This window comes from Copidosoma floridanum, unplaced genomic scaffold (genome assembly GCF_036245765.1).
Source record: "Copidosoma floridanum isolate Cflo_tuat_1 unplaced genomic scaffold, Cflo_Japanese_pri ptg000001l, whole genome shotgun sequence".
NCBI classification, from domain to species: domain Eukaryota; kingdom Metazoa; phylum Arthropoda; class Insecta; order Hymenoptera; family Encyrtidae; genus Copidosoma; species Copidosoma floridanum.
The window spans coordinates 1,415,353-1,439,017 of NW_028321878.1; the positions used below are offsets into that span (position 1 = coordinate 1,415,353).

At 37.7% G+C, this 23,665-nt stretch overlaps 4 protein-coding genes across 6 annotated transcripts in view; 2 read left to right on the plus strand and 2 right to left on the minus strand.

The window, feature by feature from the left end:
• The first annotated feature begins 919 nt into the window (after positions 1-919).
• LOC106645953 (mitochondrial outer membrane protein SLC25A46) lies at positions 920-2,922 on the plus strand. The gene is made up of 4 exons (XM_014361932.2): positions 920-1,212; positions 1,329-1,611; positions 1,683-2,013; positions 2,092-2,922. Exons 1-4 carry the CDS (start codon positions 1,026-1,028, stop codon positions 2,497-2,499), a joined length of 1,209 nt encoding a protein of 402 aa, XP_014217418.1. The 5' UTR covers positions 920-1,025; the 3' UTR covers positions 2,500-2,922.
• Positions 2,923-2,926: 4 nt separating this feature from the next.
• Positions 2,927-6,949, minus strand: ClpX (Caseinolytic protease chaperone subunit). 2 transcript variants are annotated; one of them, XM_089592616.1, is made up of 7 exons: positions 6,860-6,949; positions 5,759-5,899; positions 5,474-5,683; positions 5,232-5,380; positions 4,978-5,161; positions 3,936-4,846; positions 2,927-3,860 (listed from the first exon to the last, which is right to left on the minus strand). In XM_089592616.1, the coding sequence occupies exons 2-7, from the start codon at positions 5,826-5,828 to the stop codon at positions 3,603-3,605; spliced, it is 1,782 nt and encodes a 593-aa protein (XP_089448742.1). In that variant the 5' UTR covers positions 5,829-5,899; positions 6,860-6,949; the 3' UTR covers positions 2,927-3,602. The 2 variants fall into 2 exon arrangements, with proteins under 2 accessions (XP_089448742.1, XP_089448733.1); XM_089592607.1 differs by having other exon boundaries at positions 4,966-5,161.
• Positions 6,950-8,403: 1,454 nt separating this feature from the next.
• On the plus strand, positions 8,404-10,602 carry LOC106645951 (uncharacterized). Its single transcript, XM_014361930.2, has 2 exons — positions 8,404-8,553; positions 8,805-10,602. Exons 1-2 carry the CDS (start codon positions 8,527-8,529, stop codon positions 10,449-10,451), a joined length of 1,674 nt encoding a protein of 557 aa, XP_014217416.2. The 5' UTR covers positions 8,404-8,526; the 3' UTR covers positions 10,452-10,602.
• The window catches only part of LOC106645963 (elongation factor-like GTPase 1), a 93,404-nt gene continuing 80,202 nt past the window's right edge, over positions 10,464-23,665 (minus strand). For both annotated transcript variants that reach the window (XM_023390731.2, XM_023390730.2), the window contains exons 5-6: positions 18,158-18,342; positions 10,464-10,964 (exon numbers count right to left, since the gene is read on the minus strand). In XM_023390731.2, the coding sequence (XP_023246499.2) occupies positions 10,776-10,964; positions 18,158-18,342 (374 nt within the window). In that variant the 3' untranslated portion in view covers positions 10,464-10,775. The remainder of the gene's footprint in view (positions 10,965-18,157; positions 18,343-23,665) is intronic.

Below are 23,665 nucleotides of genomic sequence, written 5' to 3' on the forward strand. Positions count from 1 at the left end.
TGATCCTTCATTTTCAATTATGATTCGTCCGATTCTGGATTTTTATCCTGTGAGCGCAACTTAGATCGATAATTGTTTCACAATGGTGTACATATATTTTTATTTTTTGAGCATATCCTAGGATGTTTAGAGTAATTCAAGGTAATTAAATAAACAATCAGTTGTCCAAAATCTTTGACTCAATCTTTGGAAAATCAGAATAATTCCAATTCATCAATTACCTTAGCAATTCGTGCAACACATTTTCTACTCTGTTTTTGGTGTGGAGAATCAAATTTTTTTATGTAATCTGTTGACGTTTACTGCCCCCTCTAGCAAAAATTACCTACTATTTTGTAGTCAAGTAGTAGGGGGTATAGTGGGCATTAAATATTTAGCATCTGAAAAATCTGATTTCCACACACTATTGTAATGAATCTTTTTTCAACTGGTCCAAACGGAACTTTCGAGACGAACGACAGTAAAAAATCACATGGATTATTTATATCGAATATGCGGCGTGCGAAGTGATAATCGAATGAACCTATCGTCGTTGCCCCGCCCCGAGAGCACGTGTGACGTGAACGTTGTATTTTGGCCGAAAGCTCCGAGGCTCGGAGTCTGGGTGTGATCCGGGCCGGATGTCCTGCTTATCTCCAAATCATGAATTCTCAAGCTAACCAAGAAAATCTCGCAATCAAACAACAAATTTATTGTAATAATATACTTTATATATTATTTCTGTCGTCTGCGTTTTGGTTTTTGCAAACTTATTTAATATTTAATTAATTTATTCGGCCTAGCGGCTCGGAACGATTAGGGTAAACCTGTTATATATATTATACAGCAACACCCCCTCCCTCACCTCGTTAATTCCCGACCACCCAGGATCCGAACATTCCGAACCAGTGCTAGTTTGAACTACTAGGCTGAACAAAACTATTGTTTGGATCACAGTTGAGTCAATTGTAATAGTTGAGCTTTTGCAGGTAGGTAGATATGTTACTTCGTGAAATCTTGTGTTTACCATCAGTTATAACGAAAGAATGGGCGACTTGAATTATTCCGAGCTTACTCGTCGTGGGCCTCCGAACCCAAATATGCCTTGGGAAGGAGCTGCTTCTCTTACCCCTACAGGCTACCCTACAGTCTATCGCGGCCGCGAGGTCATTCGACCTCTTGAAATACCAAATTATCATCCTCTTGTCGAGGACAGTCCAATCAACGACAATGGTACGTCACTTTGATTTTTCCTTGGATTTACATTAATACATGGGTGTACAGTGCAAATCTTACTTTTCGTTTTTTTCTTTTACATTTTTTTGGCATTCAATCAATTTTTATTTCAGATGCAATGGTCAAACAGATCATTGGCAAAGGCTGTGGTCTTGCCAGCTTAATCACAGAGAACTTGTTGATACATCCGTTTATTGTTTTAAGGAGGCAATGTCAAGTCAATCCCATTTCAAAAAAATATCACGTGGTGCCAATAACTTTGATACCTGTTATCATAAGGTTGCATCAAACACAAGGATTAAATACCCTTTGGAAGGGAATAGGCTCAGTTTTGCTTGTAAGGGGTCTGACTCTTGCTGTTGAAGATCTGGTCTCCAAAGTAACACCATGGCCCAAGTACACACTTATACTTTAATTTGTAAATAAAATTAACCAAGACAGAGAAATTCATCAAATTTACCTTTCAGAGAATTAACTCATCTTTCGTTCAAAAGCTTAGGACAACACATTCTTTTGAAATGTGTATCCATTGGAGTAGTGACACCATTTTATTCAGCTTCATTGGTGGAAACTGTACAATCCGAAGTTGCCTCTGAAAGACCTGGTGTCTTGGATGTGTTTCGAGATGGTGCAATAAGATTACTCGATGTAGGAAACAAGGGGCGTCTCATTCCTATTTATGCCCTGTTACCACCTACTATTGTATGTAGTGTTGTTAAATATCTCTTTACTATTTCTGTCAAATCAATTGCCAGTCACATCATGAGGACTAGGCATAAATATACTCAAGAATCGCAGGTACCTAAAAACGATATCAAATTCTATGACATAAACATCACTATGAGTGTGTTTTTAAAATATTTTCTTTACTTATAGGGAGCATACAGTCGAGATTTGATATCCGAATCGGCTGCACAAGACATAGAAATACAATCTGTGTTGATTTCTATGTTCACAGCCGAAGTTATTTTTTATCCGTTTGAAACTGTAATTCAACGTCTCCATTTGCAGGGCACTCGTACTATAATAGATAATTTGGACACGGGGCGCAGTGTCACAGCTCTGCTAACGGATTATAGCGGAGCTGCAGATTGTTATCGTAATATCATTTCTACCGAAGGTCCCTTAGGATTGTACAAAGGTTTTGGAGCTTTGATTATGCAATTTGCTGTACATGTTTTAGTATTAAAATCCACTAAGTGGATTTTAACAGAAGTAGGTACATTTTTAAGACCTAAACAAAAAATACCGAAATCTGCACCACCGTCATATTATGAAATTTAAAAGATAAAAATATTAAAACCGATATTTTACTCATGATTTTTATGTAAAAATAGATTTTTTAAATGTAGAAATCTTGTATGATGTTTCTCTGCATAGAGTGCTGCACTTTAATTCGTAGCTTTCTGATTTTTTTTTTTTAAGATCCTGTATATAAACGTTAAATTTGTTTAAATTTGTTAAAACAATTTTTATGTAAATACACAACTTCGCGGTTCTTTGATTCCTGTGGCATCACATATTGTGAGTATATTAGATTATTGGATTTGCGACGCCACTAGAATTGTAGACATGCCCAAAACTTACTCTAATTTTATACATAGCTAGTCATAGACCTTTGTTGTAATCAAATTAATCAATCATTCTATAAATGTATACTATTTATAATTATACAGTGAACAAAACATTAAAGGGATTTCAAAAATATGTATTACTTTTTTAATAGTTTTATTATAAATATAAGTATTCATACACTTTAAATTCTCTGAAGCGAAAGTATTTAAGAGTCAAATCATCACTTTTCAAACGACAATTTAACAAAGTTTCTTTTCAAGTTTTCTAAACAGAACGTAGAAAGTTATCTGGATTAAATTTTTTTTTTTTTAATATTTTCATTACTTACCTACCGCTATTTACAATATAATACAAAATAATCTTTATCTATTCATCAGGAGTCACTTTCAATTACAATTTTAAAATTAATTACACTAAACTTTGATATTCCGATTAAATCTTTTGTTGAGTTAAAAACTTTTTTTGATATTAAAAATTGCATAGAAAAAGATAAGTAGCAAATAAAACAGACAAATGTAACAAAAATCACCATATTAGAGTAAAAGACGTTTCTTTCTTGATGATTTAAAAAAAAAAAAACAAAAGATAGAATCAAAATGTACACGCAACACGTATTGTGTGTATACACCTACGAAAACGCCAATTGACAACGTTTTAAGTTTATTTTGTTAAATTAATAATTGAAATATCATTTGCTATCGGGGAGCAAATTAATAATTTGTAACATTTGATGTAAATAACATTCTTTAGAATCACGAAAATTTCGCTAAGGTTTCGCAACACTCATTAATGTCTCATGTTTTAATTGAATGTTAATTATTTATCTGTTGCGCTTGCTGAAGTTCATCTTCAGCGGTCGTTTCTGCTCTCCTTATGTATTGAGGTTTCTCAAGATCTCGCACACAGCCTTCAGTTACATGAACAGTCATTACGTCACTTCCTGGTACTTCAAACATTGGTTCTAGTAGGAGTGATTCCATTATGGCCCTCAAACCTCGAGCTCCAGTTTTTCTTTCCATTGCCAGAGACGCAATGGCATCTAAAGCTTCTGGAGTGAATGTTAATTCGACCTGAAAAAAGAAAAAAATAAATACTTTTCTTATAATGTGTACTTTTTCAGTTAAAAACAAAAGTATAATCCTCACTTTGTCCATAGAAAATAACATTTGATACTGAGGGACCATGGCATTTTTAGGTTCCATCAAAATTCTCACTAGCATTTCTTTATTTAAAGTATGGAAGGGTACAAGCACTGGAAATCTACCAACAAACTCTGGAATCATACCAAAGTCAATAAGATCTCTTGCTTCCACTTGCCGCAAAAGTATATCTTTCTCTTTGTTATCGTCTTCTGTGGATGGTGACATGTTTGCTACATCTGCAAGACTTGCGGCTCTTCTTCCTGGGCTTTCAGATGCAGGTGTAGCCCCAAAACCAAGATATTTTTCGTTTTTCCGTCGCGATACTAATCTGTCCAATCCATTGTAGGCTCCAGAAGCAACGAATAAAATATTTGTAGTGTCCACTTGTAAAGTATCTCCTCTTAATTTTCTTGAGCTATTTCTTTCTGGCACGTTAACTATTGTTCCTTCTAACATTTTCAACATTCCTTGTTGAACACCTTCACCACCAACATCTCTCAATTGGTGGATTCCAGGTACCGCCCCTATTTTGTCAACCTCATCTAAGAAAACAATACCCATTTGTGCTTTATCAACAACATAATTGGCATCTTGAAGAAGCTTTGCGATAACACTTTCAATATCCTCTCCGACGTATCCTGCCTGAGTCAATGTAGTGCAATCACAAATGGCAAATGGAACATCCAGACACTGAGCAATAGTTTGAGCTAATAATGTTTTACCGGATCCGGTAGGACCCAACAGGAGGATATTACTTTTTTCTAACTTTAATTGGTGATGCTTGCTATCTAAAATATCTGACCCTGGTACAGTTTGAGAACTAGAGGATGGTTTTTGCTGATGATCATTGCCTGTAGGAACATGTTGAAAACCAACTCCAAGTGAATTTCCAATACTAGATATATGAAGGAGGTCTGCAAGAAAAAATTTAATTATTCCTTTGCTGTAAGAAACAAAAAAAAACTCTTCTTAAACATTTCTTAGTTTGATGCTAAAAAAAAAAAAAATTGGTAATGACTAAATTCTTATTTACGTGGCTTGAGACCTCTGTGAGTAAAAGGTTGATTCATTTGATCCTGACTTGCTGCTGGAGTCGCGTTGTTTTGCGCTGGTGCATTCTGAAGTGGTAAGTTGTTATGAATTCTTTTATAATGATTGTAAACAGCAACACTGAGAACTTTCTTTGCATACTCTTGACCAATGACATGTTTATTCAAATATTCGAAAATCTGAAAGGATTATTGTACTTTTTAATCACTCAAAATTTTCATTTAAAATTATAAAATAACGAATGATTACTTTTTTTGGTGGAGGTGGTGGTTTTCTGTAAAATCCTTGCTTGGGATCTTCTGGTCTTAAAGCTTCCTTGAGACTTTTCTTAGAATCAATTTCAGATAGGACAACAAAGAAATGGTGGCACTTTTCACACTTGACAAACCTAGTTGAAGCTAAAACAAAAATGAAAAACATTTGCACTTGTAGCCAATCCAGAAAAGGTTTTTAACATCATTCACACTTGCTGAATCAAATAACAAACTTACAGACGAATGTTTCAACATGAGTGCAAGGATCTCCACACTTTGGACATATAAGATTCTTTTTATCTCCACCACTGCCACCTGCTATCCCACCAGCACTTGCATTACTTATGTTTCCTTCATTGCTAGGAGGTGTAGGCTCAGTTGGAGCTTTTGACAGGATTCCAGTTGTAGTTAATGGTCGAGAAGCAACGATTCTCACTAATTTGTGTACTGAAGACAAATACAATATCAAATATTTTTACCATGATACAGACAAAATAATAGGTATAAAATCTTTAAACTTACCATGGTTGGAGACGTGATTTGACGAAGCTAACCTGCTGGCACCAATCAAGCAGCAGCGCACAGTGCTCATTTTTGCTTTATTTACAAAACTCAACTTACAATAATAGGAGCAAAACACTCAAACGAAAATGTATCCAAACTCTGTAACAGAAACGTTCTTTATGGCACAATATACAACAAGGTCAAGTAACAACTTGAACAAAGTTGATGCTTGAATTTTGCAATGTCGTAATATATATGTATCTACTAAGCCCACGCGTTATCAGAGGAGAGAGACGGAGATAAAAGGAGGAAACAATCTTGCATTGCCCGTAAAAATTTCAAGTACAACAACGTACCCTATACTTATTAGATGATTACGAAAAAAAAGGGGCAACGTTACGTTACGAGAGGTTACACACATAGATGTCGATGATGCAGGTAGTGTGTACGTGCATTTTTTTTTCATCTCATCTCTCACAGCTGATGAGAGATTATTTTTAAATGAATACAAAAAGAGAAGAGAAGGATGTGTCACGACGACGACGACGACGACGATTCGCGCTACCTTGCGACGTAAAAAAAGCGCGTCTATCGTACTTAATATAGATATCATGTTTATATGATAAGTGCGCGACACCAAAATAACAAAAACAACACATTTGAACACTGTTATAGGTATAACAGGTATAACAATTTGCTAACCTGCACCCCTCCTTTCGTTCACTCTGATCTATATTCCTTTTTAAGATATACCAAACCAAACAAGGTAAAAATATACTTGTATAGGGTGATACACAATTTTTTTTTTAATCAGCACCAATTTATCATTGAATCGCAGCATCCGGAGCACACTCGATAATTTTGACAAAAATTTAATTCAGTATAAAATAAAAAAAAAATAAAAACTAGTAATCGACCATAGGCAGCAGACAGCATGTAAATATATAGAGCACGATAAGACAGACTGATGCAGAAGTTTCGGAGAAAAAAAATAGTGACAAAATGACAACAACAATAGTCATCGGCTGAGCCTTCTGCTGTCACGACAGCGATGAGAGATGAGAGAGAGAATGATCAGGCAAATGATAAAAAATATAATCCCGATTTTATCTCGCTCACCTGTACGGCCGTACAACAACGATTACTTAGACCCGACAACAATTAAAATATATCAGTTGCTCCGAAAATGCACTGCAACTGGGGTACGTCTGATTATGTATAGAAGTCGACACAGTGCAGCCTTGCCGCTGCTGCTGCTGCTGCATATCATCCGCACGCGCGCTTGCAAGTATAATGCAATATACATGTGTATTATGAAAACATAAATATACTACTTACAGCTGATGGTGTGACGAGGTCGTCGCCGCAATATAGATATATGCCCAATGTCTGTCACACTTGTAATTATTGACGTAAATCTTGGTTACTTTATCATCGTAATCTATCCGCAGATCAATTGCAACTGGACTGACTGATAAGCAGCCCGTCCTTCGGAATGAGCCCAAGCACTCTACAGCAGAGACACAAGCGACTCTGTCACCTACGCCGTGTAAATAAAATGCAAAAAGGTGTTCGTGCGTAAAAATATCAGAAAATAATAACAACAATCAGCTACGTAAAACGAGTGGCGGAGCAGCAGCTTGTCTACACACACCAGAGATTAGTTATGTACACGTTGTACAATAATATAGTGCAGCTCGTAATATATATTATACCTACGCTCGGGGCATCGTGCCACCTCATCCGACTTTACTTATAGTCATTTACATCCAATATGGTCCATGCCCGGATCCGTAACCACCCACCCACATATTTGTCCAAAGTAAGATCAACCCTTATCATCGATTGTACATTAGTTGTTCGATGGTTAAACTACTTGGTCATCGATTGCGTTTTTCTACTTTTAAAAAGGGCGTTAAATTACGAGAGCTTTTTACTTTAAAAACCAGCTGCTCCAAAAAATCATATATTTTCCCGCGCGGGAGCTTTGTTGCGATAGAACGATCGATGTATCGAAAAATCTTTATGTTCTACACGCTAATCAATAGTTTTATTAGTAAATAGTATCGTAATATGCGTCATATTGATTTGTTAATATTTTATTGTTGATCGAGGAAGTTCTGCTGCTTAAAGTTTGATGTTTAAATAGGAATAAACATCATCGACATCGACTGTGTCACTTTAATTCGATGTATCGCAAAAATCGATTAAAGCTCCTCTATTTTTTACAATGTCATCCAAGATGGCGCAATCGGTATTATTGTAGGTAAGAGTTTCCACCACCTATAAAGTGGAAAATCGCGGCAATACATTTCGCTGAAATATCCCAGCCGATGAAAATGCTTATAAAACTTTTTTTTCTCCATGCTTGAATATTTCATCGCACATATTGTTAAAGAAAAGTTTTTGATTTCAATACATAAAAAAAAGGTTGAAATCGATTTTAATAACGTACGAACCATCACATACTTACATTAATTTCATATTTGCTCTACTCAGTGAGAAACCAAGATTTAAATTTTACTTTTCACTCAACAAACTTTGCATTACAGCATCCCTTTTTTGAATTGGAGATTATTTTGGCGCTGGTTTCCTCAGCCAATCAGATGAAAACTGCATGCGTGTCGTCTGCTCGTTTTTTTTACAAACATTCGAGAGGCAGCAGCACGTGTGGTCAACATAAGCATTACAATAGAAATATCGGCATTTAAATGTATTAAAGTTAACTTAAAATATGGTTTTTGGCATTTATACGTGACCAAGTGAAAAAGTGGATTGTTGGAAAAATGAGTAAACCCGAAATAAATAATCAGGTATGTTGGCTTGTTTACTCGCTCCTCATAGTTGTATACATCTGAATTTTTTACCATACTTACTGTTCTTACTTCATTCATTGTCAAATTGCGGCTAATAAATTAATTGTTTTAGTTATCATTCATAATTTTTTTCTCCAAATCTAAACTTATAACATCTGATTTCGTAATTTCAAACTAGTCATTTTTTTAGGTTATATGCTGTAGTATTTTATTATTTCTCATGTTAACAATTTTTTTATTTTTTCTAGATTGTGCTTATGCGCAAGGATGCACTTCAGGCACGTGTGCACGTTATCAAAAAACTTTCAAGAGATGCCCAGAAATTGCGCAGTAAGAAAGGTACAGAAGCGGAAAAAGCAAAAAATCTCAGAAAAGCAGATAGGATAGCTGCTGAAATTCTTGCAGCAAAAAAGGTTCAAAAGGATGAATTTACAATTTTTGCCTTGACGAATTCAATGACACTAGAAGAAATTCTTACGGACCAGAAGTCAGAACCGTTGACAAAATTTAAAGCGAGAATGGCATACAATAAGAAATTTCAACAAAAAATTGCAGGTTTCAAAGAAAAATATCCCAATTACCTGGAATTTTTAAAACCTGGTAAGAAAAAAAAAGTGAAGCTTGAAAGAAAACAAAAGAAAGAGTTAAAAAAGAGTCAAGAAGTCAAAAATAGTTCTAAAAAGGATGGGAAAAAGGTAAAAAAAGCTAATGAGAAATTCATCGATGTGCCTGATAAAAGTGACGAAGAAAAATCAATAAGTGAAAATGATACTGATTGCGAATTTGAAAGCGATAACGAAGTTTTGGATACAAGTATTGCTAAAAAAGCATGTAAAAAGAAACACAACAATTCAGAAGTAGAGTCGTTTGAAAGTTTAGAAATCAAGAAACCTAAAAAATCATCTGATAAACTAAAAACACAGGAAAATATAAAATCTGCTGAAAAATTAGATTCTTTTAAATCAAAAAGTTTGAAGAAAAAACAAAAAGCGGATGTTACTAAAACTATTAGTAAAAAAGCAATTAGTGAAAAATACGATGAAACAGAGAAAAGTGATGATAATTCATGTGAAAATCAGGATCATGAGATGGATTCCATTGATTCAGAGGAAGAGGGGAATAAAGAAGCTCACCCATTTTTTATTACGGGAAATGAAAAGAAAGAAGATGTGACGTTGAATAAAAAATCGGATTTAGCTGAATCCAAAAAGTTGAATAAGAAAAAAAAGAAAATGATGAATATTACTAAAACTATTAGTAAATTAGCAACAGTTAAAAAATTCCATGAAATGTTGGAGGAGGATGATATCAATTTACAAGAAAATCAAAATGACAAGGTAGAGGATTCTAGCAGTTTAAAGACGGATGTAGAAAAAGAAGCTGATCCATTCTTCATCACAGAAAATGGAAAATCGGACTTTTTAAGTGTAGCTCCACGTCAAAGAAAAATAGACCCCGAAGAAGAAAAAGCAAACGAATCTTCACAGTTTAATTCCAGTGCTTCGCGAGAACATTTTAATAAATTCTCCAAATTCAAAAACAACGATTCAAAGTTTAACTCTAATCCTAAATGGAAAAATCAGCACACGTTTGAAAATAATAAATCTGACTTTAAATGGAAAGGTCAACAGAACAACAAATCCAGATTTGATAGCGACAAACCGTATTACAATAGGAAAAATGAAAACTCTTATGGGACAGACAAGAGGGTGAACTTTAATAAATCAAACGATGAAAGCCAACACAAGCAAATGTCAAGGAAGGAAAGGAGATCTCAAAAAGTGGAAGTCGATGACACCAAGAATCTACATCCATCGTGGGAAGCCAAGAAGAAGCAGCAGGATGCACTGAAACTAGGATTCCAGGGTAAAAAAATTGTTTTTGGCGATGATTAAAGCAATGAGGTTATTAAGTTTTGTTATTATACCCGTTGTAACACACATTATTGTACATACTTGTATTTTACATGAAAAATAGATTGCGCGATCGTTAAAAATAATGTACAAATGCATTTTTTATTTTCGTGACGAAGCAATAAAAAATGAAAGCTACATTGATGATAAAAAATGTTTTTTTTTTATTTATTGTTCCCATCATCGATCAAACTACTTACAAAAAGAGTTTGATTCAACGCAGACAAAAAAAAAGTGGACGTAAGTAGGTAAAATGAAGCATCCGCTTGACTGCGTACAAAATGAGGTATAAATTTGAGACGAAGGCTATTTTTTCTTGGACAGGGTCCGTTGTTTCTCGGCGTGAGTGACGAGCTGCGAGTCGACCGGGAGGCCTTTTCTCCGGCGCACGGCGTCGATGTACCTCTTGGCGCGATTTCCGCTGTCCGCCTTCTCGCCGAAGTGCAGGTACTCCTCTTCCGTCGACGGCACCCAGAAGGGGTCCTGCTCGATCACCTGAAACGTCATGCGAGACCGTGAGAATTTTTCCCCGACAGCAGCGCGTGCGTCTCTTAAAGCCTATTATGCCGTGCACATACACACGCACACGACTAATATTACATTGTCAAAATTGAACGGGCACGTGCACCTTTCGTTCTCACTTTAAACGGCTTCTTTTCAATAAACATCCTTTTTCAAAAAGCTGCTCCCCTCCCTCGCAGTCGTCGCGCTCCCTTTTCACGCGCTTCTCTTTCAGCCTACATACTTATGTGTACACATTTGTTTATCTTTGTCAAATAAACTTTCACCCCCTGGTCATCGACACGTCGATATTTTCAGAAATAACAAGCATATTTGTGTAATGTACGGCGGATGAATTTTCCAACGAAATATCTCCGTTTGCCGTGAATTTTGACAAAATTACAGCTGTATTAGCAACGAAACATAATAAATAAGTATACGCAACGTCTGAGAAATATGTACGTTTACAGTGTATCAAAACATCTGTATGAGGTGAAAGCTTGAGCGATGACATTGTTGAGATTCTCAACTTTCAAACGCAAAAATTTCATTTCATTCAAGTACATTATACGTACATTTATCGAGTTAAATAAAGGGAAGCTAAATTAAGCAAGGTTTGCTAAACTCGGTTATTTTATATACATATATATATATTTTTTTCGAAAGAGCCACTTAATAAATTGATTGGTTTATTATTTACGACTGATTAGTTGTTTATTCAATCATTCATTTACTTTTCTTTTTTTTTTTTTTTTTTTTTTTTTTTTTTTTCATTTCAACGAGATGCATGATTTGAATTTAAAAAAGTTTCTGAATATTTAATAAAACGTTTTATTTAAATTTCAATGCAGCTTACTTTAGCTTAAAAATACATTTTTCAGTTGAATATTGAATTTCCAAAAGTAAGAATACCTTATGAAATTTGAGAAAACGTATAAAACGTCGTCAAAATGATGTCACGTATTTTGCAAATTGCTTCAAATGTATTTGTGTAATATTTACCAGATATTTTTTTTCAATAACATTGTACATGTGTATGAACTTCCTATGGGATGAAAATAATAAAATAAAAAAATAACGTTATGAAACTGTATTAAATGTACACAAACATGAAATAAAAGAAAAAGCTAAGAGAATTGTCAATTTCGCAAAAAGTGGGGATTGAATGAATGTCATCTCCAAAAAGATGAGCTAAAAGGCCCCATAGGGATGCAGAGGCTCGAGAAAAGGGAAACCGGAGCGGACCGGTTGTTTGGAAAAAAAAAAAAAAAAAAAAAAAACTGGAGAGCAGCCAATTAGCGTGCGCGTATATTGGTATACAGCTACATGTAGCCAGCCGGGGAGGAGCGAGTGGACAAAAATACAACTTCCTCCCATGTGAAAAATGTAAATTGCTCGGGGGGGTCGTTACGAAGGAGACGGAGGAGGAGAAGGATGGAAAAAAAAAAAAAAAAAGGAAAACGCAAGCACCTACACACACGGCCAAAAGATGGTATAGATAATTCGTACCACGGGAGCATCAGCGGGGGCTACCGGAATTTTGTGAATGAGAGGCGCGCGCTAGCGGCCTGCCGCGAATACAAACAGGCTGCCTGCACACACACCCGAGGCCCCTGCTGCTTCTTGCTGCCTTTATTATCTGTACCGTCCCATCCCGCATGTATGTATAGTACGGCACAGGGCCTTGCGTAAGCCGGTAGCACCACTCCGAATTAGGCTCCCCTTCCTATATATATGTATACCTACTCTCTCTTCCTTTTCTTTTCTTCTCTTATTCCTTGCTTGTTTCTTTGCTTTTTTTCCCCTCTTCCTCCCTGATCTCCTTTCAGGACTTTCGGATCCTCGCGAGCCCCAGCCTCCCCGGGCCTCATCCCACCTTGCATTCCTTTATTTTTATTATTCCCCGATTTTTTTCTTTCTTTCTTTTTTTTTTTTCTTCCTTCATGGCTCGTCTTTCGCTTCCTTCATCGTTTTCTTCTTAACACCTTCGTTATCGACTATATACACTCCTATTCGTATTTTTTCTATCTTTTGCTCGACATCTTTTCGATCCTCCGGAAGGGGGGGGAGAAATTTATGGCAAATATAATCTGCAAGTATTATATTTTTAACCGGAAACCCGACCCTTTTTTTTCTCTCTCTCCCTTCTCGCGATAACCAAAAGACCAAAAAACGGGGATATATATATATATATAAATTTTTTTTTTTTCTATTTCTTACATAATATATACTTATGTCGTATAGGTACGCATCCTCTTAAAAAAAGAAATTGTTGCTCCGATGGCTGATTTCGTAAGAAAATAACACACGCGCGAGTAAAGAGTAATGGGCATATCGAAGGTGGCCGGGATTTGTCGGATCGCAGGGGCGCTGTGAAAAATGCGGGCTCATTGAAATAGCCGTGAGGCGCGGACACCTGCCTCCAGGTTCCCAGGAGTCGAGGAGTGTATAGCCCAAGAGGAGGAGGAGGAGGAGGATACGTGTATATAGTGCACTTGGCCGGTGCGAGATTCAGCATGTGTATACGGGGCATCGGGAGGCTGCGGGGCAGCCCGAGAGCAGATGGCCGGAGCGAGGGAGAAAAAAAATAATAATAAAAGCTCGTAAAAGAGAGAAGATTTGTTTTCTCATTTCCGAGCAACCTGCACTCCGTTGTGTCTCCTCGCAAGTATACCCATGTACACTCGCATACAATCACGTACTGGATCAGCGCGACAAACAACCACGGCTAATTTTTCCTCTGGGAAACCAAGTACAGACGATGCACCCGTAGCGTCATGATCTTCGTTTGTACATTTTCACTTCATATACGTCATGTTGCCGAGTTCTCGTACGGATGAATATTACAATAATTTTTGAACGAAGGCTGCAGCGGGAAAAGGTATACGAGCATTTTCCTTTTTTTTCTCAAACTTCAACACAGGTATGGGTACTTAATTTATCTCGAAGCTCGGGCGAGCGGTACAACTCATTCTTGTTTACAGGAAGTTCCTTCTCGGCGATATCACCTCGCCTCCTTCTCCATCCGATACTCACGTCTCTCTCTCTCTCCGCACCTTTTTCTACCTCCTTTCTTTCATACGGCGTATATGTATATATACGTCCTCGTCCCATTATTCGGCCTCGGCTGCTTCTCTTCTCGCTGTGTGTAGCTGTGACGGTGCCACCTTCCCCTGTATTATATTTATATACGTAAGCTCATAAGTACACATCGGTAGCGTATATACTATACAGGTAGTTTGCGTTTTTAGTCCATGCACACATTTACGTTTACGTACCTTTCCGGCGTACCGATACTTTAATTCCGCCTCGTCGTACCGAGAAAAATCTCTTTTTTTAGTACGCACGTACTGCCGCTACCGGATTTTTTTTTTTTTTTTTTTTTATTGTGTACGGTACAATACTCTACAACTGCTGTACCTCCTTGCAGCCTCAGCTGTATATATATATGTGTGTGTGAGTACATACGGACAACGGTAATCCGAATAACCTTTGAGCCCGCGCTGATGCAGCTCTGGGGCGGTGATCGATTTATACAAATGTGTATAGGTACCAAATTGCCAAGGGTTTGACGACAATTTTTTTTTCCCCTTCGAGTGGACCAGCGAAGCACCAAAATGACAATGACCCGGAGTGAAAATAATCCATTGCGTCCCTAAAAGAGAAAATTTCGCCCAAGTGTTGTGTCCTGACAATGCCTCCTTTTCACACGACCAAATTGGCGATCGAGTTGATAACCCCTTGGTTTGTAAATTTGTAAGCTTATTCAACTAATCATGTATACTTGCATTATGTCCGAGTGATTGGGATGCCTGGTACATCGATATTTTTACATAAACACGAGCTTGCACGCACACTGATTTGAATAAACGTAACGAGTGCCGCATTGAAATTACAGTACATAAAAGTCTCATGAGTATGAAGTAATTATCTGTCAAAGTTATTGATTTTTCGCAGTGTACCCATAGTAGACACATTTCGTTGTTGAGAACTAGCTACATTTTTACGTGGAAAGTTTCTTTGAAAATAATTGTATCAATGGTAAGTCTTAAAGTATTATGTGCGTATTTTTGGATTTTAGAACAAAAAGTTCGATAAAAAAGAAATTTAAACTCAAGTCGGAGCGAATGCATGCATAAAAAATAAAAAAAAAAAAAAATTATTTTCAATCATTACTCCAACAGTCAAAACTGCGGATATACAGTAAATTAACCAAAATATTTTATGACAGTTTCAACAAATCGTACATACCCACCACAATTAGTTTAGATTCGACACATCTACGTTTATTGCACCGCTATAAGTATAAAGGTGAATGTCCCAATTATCAATCATATTTCTTTATACCTTAATATATAAATTTTATCAAACATAAAACTGTATTGGGGCTCTAAAAAATCGTTTTTTTTTTTTTTTTTTTAAATATAAATCCACGTTGTTATTTATTGAAAATACATCAAGGCCTATATATAAAAAAAAAAGTGACCGATAATTGGGACATATTCACCTTATTCCTTTTTCATGTACAGATATGATACGAACATTAACATGTATGCACAACTAAATTGCAGAGTGGAAAGCACCGATTGGCGAACAGTGACGGGAGTACACTGAAGACCGGGCTTTGGGTAAAATTTGTCCACCCGGAAGAGGCGCATACCTATACCACGAGCTGCAACAATAAGCCGCCCATGTACACCAATTCACCGCGTCAAAAATTACCCGACACACATATCCCGTATCTTAATATGAAAAAAAAAAAAAAAAAAGGTATCACCCGTTTCGCGCCGTACACATACAGCAGAGCGGATGAGGCCCGACGGTAATGGCTCCTCCGGAAACAATAGGCAAATACATGTATATTATACACTCCCCGGCAAGCCGAGCCAGTGGGGGCCCCGGGGGAATATCATGGCTTCTGACAGCAACAGAGCAATATCCCCGGGACTCGATTCCGCGGCCGCAGTGGGCCCCGAGCTTCCGGGAACGCGGGCATACCCGTAAAATCGCATCTCCAGCCGTGATGGATGTATATGTATATACACTGGCCCCGGACGTATACCTACATTTATATATGTATACATATACATGGGTATAGGTGTAACATGGCCCAAAGCAGCTCCCGCCCTCGGCACCGTTACCATCTTACCGGCCAAAGGGGGCTGGGGGTGTAAGTTTCAAGCACCCGCGGTGCCATTGTTCGGGCCACAAAGGGCCGACAATGTAGCGGTGACAGCGCCAGATAGCCCCCGTATACATATATTCATTCGGAGGGATACACGCATACCCATGCACATATATATACATATACATCACGTGCTGCATGCGCATACACGGGAAACGACGACAAACAGGAGCCGTTCGCCTCTTCTCGGTTCCCGCGTGCTTGTATAGCCGTGAAGTGCTGGTGCGTACATACATGGGGGTGTATTATTGTATCGACCGACCGAAGAGTCAAGTTCTATCGACGGATGGCTGGCCGCCTTCCTCTTGTAACAGCTTCCCCCGCTGCAGTTTCCCGCCGTCGTCGGACATCAGCTATACCGACTACATACTTGTCTACTTTTTACATGATGGTACACATCAGGTATTCTAGTGGATACATCAGGAATATGATCGTTGTTCAACAATGTTGAATAATTAAAGTATATCTGAGTTTTTTTTGCCTATACATCTGTGTGATGGATCGACTATATACATCAGCTGCTGTGATATTTTTTTTTCTCATTTTTCTGACAGCGGAAAAATTCGGTTTTTCTACATCACAACTATACACAACTTGATTTGCAAATAATCGTAAAATTACAGTGTGCGTAAAAATTACAAACAAAATATGCATATAGTATACCTTTCGAAACTTTTGTATGCATTTACTTACATACCTTTTGCAAAAATCATACATCGTATTACTACTGTATTTTAGTAACTTTTTTCGTGAAATTTCAGACAAGTCATGTGTGCCTGTAGTTAAAATTAGCGGAAGCGCATCTTACTTATGGCTAGCGGATTTCCCGAGCTTAGTTCAGTCACGTAAGCTTCCGCTGAAATTTTCCTGTCACATTGGGCACGACTCTCGAGTTTAAACCGCATTCGACCGAAAAATACATTCATTCACACCGACTTACACTCGAGAACAGGCTATTTTGCCAAGAAATACACGAATGAATTCCGTCCGATGATTTTATTAGCGAGTAATATAACCGCACCCATGAAAGGATTTGTTCGCTCGATAATTATTTGGTAAAAACACGATACAAATGAGCTTGATCAAGAATCTAAAAATTTTTTTTTTTTGATATTTACGAAAATGATGCGACGTTTATTTGACCAAGCTTACGTGTACAACATTTAAAACGATTAAAAATGTGTAAAAATACCGCCAGAGCATAAATAAGTGTGGATTGTTACCTTGTGCTTTTACGATAAGTCAAATCATGTTCATGACAAAAAAAGAGTAGCCTCTAGCGAGACAATATTCTACTAATAAAAATATCAACAGAAAATAAAATTGTTTGATTAATCATATCATTTTCATGGCAACTAAGGGAAGCATATAATTATATCTCACTTCAGTGCCAATTATATTTTTAACCCCAGGCAATCAACGCCAGAAAATAAACCTATTCTAATTCTATTCGATATTTTAACGTAAAGACTATACTTTTCTTCCAAGGTTTTGAGAAATCCAAAGAAAAAAGTTAAATTCATCAAAATTAAAAGGACTTTACGACTGTGCTCTTTGTAATGTCGTGGATACAAACGTAACAGAAAGAGCCACGTCGCGGCAAAGGAAAAAAAAAAAAAAAAAAAAAAAAAAATCCGAAAGGTAAGCTAAAAAAGTGTCGTTCCGAGCGCGCGAGCCTCAAAACAGGATATGGAGAAAAGTGTCACGTGCCAGCATCATCGGAACGGAAGCGAATTAGAATAACGCAATCGCAAACGAGCCAGCGAATCGTATAGAGCAGGAAAAAAAAAAAAAAAAAAAAGAAAGAAAAGATGCAGGTACAGCGGAAGCAAGGCTCCGTGACATTGCCGCAGCTGTTCCCGGTATACTTAAGTATATATATATACATATACTTTGTGCAAAAGCACAGGTTGCCAATACGTATACAGACGACTAATCCGCTGATCATTGAAAACGGAGGGAGGGGGAAAGGGAGCGCGGCATAGAGAAGAAATTCGCTTACCTCCCAGTGGCTGAACACGAGCTGGGGACTGGCCAGGCCGGAGGTTTGGGTGCGCAACTCGCTGGCGAGGTGAAAGCTCTCGGGCACGGGCAGGGTCGCCAACACGCGGAACTGCCCGCCGAAGCCCGCGCTCTCGGCTGATATCACTCGGCCCTGCCTCCTCCCGAATACCGCGTACATTTTACCTGCAACATAATTATGTCAACATATACACATCATTTACCATCTTCAAATAATCACAGAGGATATTTACACAACCTATCACGAATTTACAGAGTCGAGATTCAATTTCATTTTTTTTCAATTCAAAATTGTTTTCGTTTTGTTTATCGGCACAATTTGAATTAAAATATACTGCATAATTCAACTGTGTTACAACAGCTCGTCATCTGTTTTCGTTACGTCAACGTTGGGTATACCTACTTCAAACGATGCCGCAGTGACCAAGACTCTTAAAAAGCTATATACTCTCCAATTTTGAGCATATACAGGTAATTATAGGTATAATAAGTAGGTACGCCATGGAATGTAAGTCGAAATTTTTCGGTAATTCATTGAAATTGATGTAAATACTAAGTTGGCCTATTAACTCCATGTCATCGTATTTAATTATCATCGGTGCAATGGTATTTCGTTGATTTTTCTTTTTTATTTTCTTCCAGTGATCTTCCTTTTATACTCTGTAGGAAAAGCAAAGATTTTGCAACCCACGACGTTTGTCATCGATAAGTACTATTATATTTTAGTGATTTTTTCAACTATGAGTCGAAACGAAAAGTGAAAAAATTCATATGGTGTGTGCTTTTTAAATGCAAAGGAGGTAAGAAAAAAAAGGAAGGGAAGGAGGATGGGAGGCGCCATTAAAGTTCTGTTTAATGGTTTTGGGGCCGGAAGTGTCGTACACTTTAAATTCGTCAAAGGGTTCGGAAGAAGAAGAAAACGAAAGAGACAAGAAAGAAGTTATCGGCCAAATGGAGCGAAAGAAAGCTCGTAGAAAGGAAAGACGATGGAATATAAGTAAAGAAAAAAAAAAAAAAAAAAAAAAAAAAACGACCATGGCCGGAGTAATGGGCTATCCGAGAGGATTTTATTTTTTCTGTTAATTGGATCCCTGAACGATTTCCGGGCTCCCCCATGCATTTATATATCATATACTTGTACGTTGGATCTACACGTTGAAGTGACGACACTTGACTCTTGTTCTCGAGCATTATTTTATTTTTTTTTTTTTTTCCCTCGATTGATGACGAGATATTTGTCTTGGCTCGACTATATGGTCAAGTGGGAGATGAGATGGATGGACGATGATTCAACTTCAAATCTACTGGAAAATTCTACAAAGAAAAAACACACTTGGCTCGAGAATTCTACACGCGTACAACCTTCGTTTGACGCGTGTTATTCAAAGACAAGATTATTTAGCGCAAGAGAAACATATAGGTACATTTACATCTCACGATGAAATGAAAGTTGCGGGGAATATTTAATCGACAGGTGTTTCTAAGCTAAAAGATTTCGCGTCTGCTCTTAACGCTTTAGGGTAAATTTGTATGATGATCAAAATTAACGTTAAAATATACATTAACCCGTTAAAAAATCGGTACTTGCGTTATTTTTCTTGAACATGATTTCGATTTTTTTTTTTTTTTGCGATACGAGTTGCGTACAGATGTATTGGATTGATATTAAATTTCAAGAGACAACTTTCAATATACCCGTACATTCGTGGAAGCTACGCGAGAGAAAAAAGGCTGATTAAATACATTAATTTTGTGGATGTAAAGTAAAGAGAGCAAGTGCGCTCTGTTGCGGTAGCGCATAAGTAAACTTTTACTTTTTCCTGACGCATACGTCACTCATTTGATACACAATGTAAATATACGTCATAGTGGGAAAACACCATCGTATCATCATCAAACATATCATATTTTTCGTCAATCGCACGATCGAATCGCATATTAATTCCCTCTAAAAATCAAATATTGGTCGACGGAGACGTAATGCCATTTGGTTATAGTTAAAAAACAAGTAGGTGCAGGTACGAAAACATAATTTGAACCATTGTAATCGCATAATGTGCAAAAATAACGATATTTAACGATTGATGGAGAGCGAGATCGTGTTTAAATACAAATCAACGTTCGGTTGGGCGGAAAAAAAAAAAAAAAAAAACCACCGCGTCGAAGAATGGTGTAAGTATTGCTTATTTAATGTGTTATGTCCTGTGTAAAATTTTCCGGCGTAGGATTGAACGCGCACGGTATAATATACATATATTTCCATAACACATATACGTGCCGAAGAGAGATACATTTGTGTGTGCTTGTAACACACACACACACGAGTCGAGAGAGCTGCAAAGTGAGTTCTCCGCACAAGTATCTCGGGAGAGAGAGAGAGAGAGAGAGAAGGCCGTTTGTTTGGGCTGGCCTTAACTCGGACTTCCGGTCGCACCCTGCGGCACCTGCGCGCACCTGTCCCCTTCCTCCCTCCCCCGCCTTTCCCCCGACCGGCCGATAACTTCTCTCTTTCTCGCGTGTATATATATATACTTACGCGCTCGTATATATATTTATGTGATCTCCCTCTCGAGAGCGCGGTTTGTACATTACCCTCCGGAGCTTCACTCCTTTTCGAAATCCAAATTAAGCACCGGCCGGAGATTCAGCTTTCCCTCTCCTCCTCCTGCCCTTTTTTTTTTTTTTTTTACATCTCCTGCTGGCCTGTATACAGCCGATCCTGGCTTGCATATATAGTATATACAGTTGTGCGAGCGTGTGTATATAGGTACGTGTTTGCGTGTCCGAGAGAGCCGCAAGAGTCGACGGAGGGGCAAGTGAATGGAGCGAGCGCAGCCTCCAATGCCTCCATCAATGAACCAGTGGCTCTCAACCTTCATTCATAATATACCTACTTGCCCCCCCCCTCCTCCCTCCACTATATACCCACTCTCTCTCTGTATATAGTGTACACGTACCACTTCTCCGTCGATCGTGTTTTTCATTCTCGCAACTTCAACGAGCATAGGTACTTTCAGCCAACCATCCGCATTTTCCCCCCTCTCTCTCTCTCTCTCTCGGTTTTATTTATTATTTCATGTACGATTCTCCGGAAAAAGAGGTACAAGTATATCTTTCGCTGTTGCAAAACCGCCGAGCTTGTCGCGGTCTTTTCTCCTTACTCGTTTATCCCGCAGTCATCTCCGCTGCAACACTATTTTCCAAAGACCCATCGCAAGTGTCCTTTGTTAATTTTTCATCGATAAAACAATCAAGTCTCACGATAGTAATTTTTATTGCTACTGTTGCTTTCGATGTAAAATTTTTACGGAAATTAAAGTATAAGGCCTCGTGAAGATCTTTACAACAAGTGGTTGTACGAAATGAAACGTATGTTCCGAGCGTATAGGTACAGCATTCATCGAGCAGTTAAAATTAGAAAACCACCAGAGTGGGGATGAAACGAAAAAAAAAAAAAAACAAGCTAATTTTAGTGAGTGCACTGAAGGCCGTATATTTATGTATACGTATCGTGTATGATAAATATATTATATATGTATAGGTTTACGGAGGGAGGGAGGGAGGGCTGATTGCGAGGGCAAGTGTGCAGGTTCTCGCGGACGACGACGCGGTCGGACATCGGCCTTATATATACGCTCGTGTCGTTCGATACACGCGCGCGCGAAATTACGAGGCCGCCCACGCGTTCGACAGTCAGCGTAGGCCGAGCTAATGTGTGCCATCTCTTGATGCAGCTCGCGCGATGCTGCTGACGCTTGAAAAAAAAAAAAAAAAAAAAAAAAAAAAAAAAACTGCGCTACCGCTTGTTGCTTGAGAACACGTACAACATGACATGTTGTGTAGTAGGTGCACTCGCACCTGCGCGCCGATAGGTATGTAAGGAAGGCACCAATCAGGGACTGAAAATCTATATATATTGTTGCATGCTATGACTTGATACTATTGAATATATAAGGGAAGATAATATAGGTATAGAAACGAGGGATGTATATTAGATGCGTTACGTACAGGGTGGCAGAACCATTTGCAAACCACAAGTTGAATCAGAAAAATCGTGGTCATCCAAAAGAAGCCGAGGTCACGTACTTTTTTTAGAGCGTTGAAATACTGGTGGTTGTACTAAGTCTAAATTACTAATAAACGACTATTTTAAATTCTTCGGTTAATGACTTTATGGAAGTATAAATTACTATTGTGTCCCAAATGAGAGTTTTTCAGAAAAGATATACACCTAATCTGTTTTTGATAAATGTGTACGTCGGAATATTTAGAATATAAGTATAACCATTTCTAGCGTGCATTACATTTCCGCTTACAACAGGAGGATTTGGTTTCTTCAACTCAAGAATTTTTAAGCGGGATCGATTCTTATTTTATTTTTTTTTATTTTTTTTTTTCTTTACTACAAAAAATTATAGCATTTTCTTTCTTTTCATCAGCTGCTATGGTTGAAAATAAAAAAATACTCTCGATAAGCTTAACCAAATGAATTTTTTAACTTTCGGATTATTAATTCCAGGCAATTAGTCAAGTTCGACCGTGTTCGGTCGATTTGGCGAAAAATCGCCGAGCCGAGGAGTAAGCCTGAATTATATACGCAACGTTAATTTGACCTGGATACTATTTCTTGACTCAACAAATTTCATTTGGAAGCTCCTCTTAGCCGACTTTATTTCACTCGTTTGACCATCAATTCGCCACTCACCACGTATAAGCGCGCGTCCAAAAGCTATACGACTCGATCGCCTACCCATACCGTTCACAATTTTGTGGATTTATAGAACAAACTGTTCCGGACGAGCTTATTTTTAGAACCTGTGGCAAAGGGATTAAAAGTACGCATATTCGTGTAGAATTACCATCATCTTTCCATACTTATACCATACCCGAGCTACTGCAGTTATGAGTGGCTGCAGCTGTAGGATTTCGAGGATAGGTACTTGCATAAATTACCTACGTGAGTAAAATTGCCAAGATTGTTTTGATTTACGTAATCCTTGCGGGGACACAAGTAATTTTTTTGAAACGTACAGCGGCAGGATATACGTATATTACACTTCCTAAAGGAAACCGTAGATGCACGCGCGTCAATTTTTTATTTCCGGAGCTACAGTGTTGCGCGACTTTTTTTTTTTTTTATTTTTTTTTTTTTATTTCAATGGATTTTTCCAACTTTGACGAATATGCGTTATTGGTTTTTAATCTTTAAAATGATAAAGTATAACTACCATACAATGCTCGCACACGTATATGTATAGTAACTTGAATTTGTTGATTGGCTGGAGGCGCACCGACGTACATCGTATTAATTATATATTTTCCACAAGTATAATATAAGTAAGACGTGCGTTCATAAATGTGTATAGTTTGACGTGTAATTGTGTATACGAATTTTATCAGACGCGGTTCTGGAAATTCGATTTTATCAGTGAAATTAAATAACTGAAAAAAAAATGCGCCATACGTCGGTTCAATCGGCACCACGAAA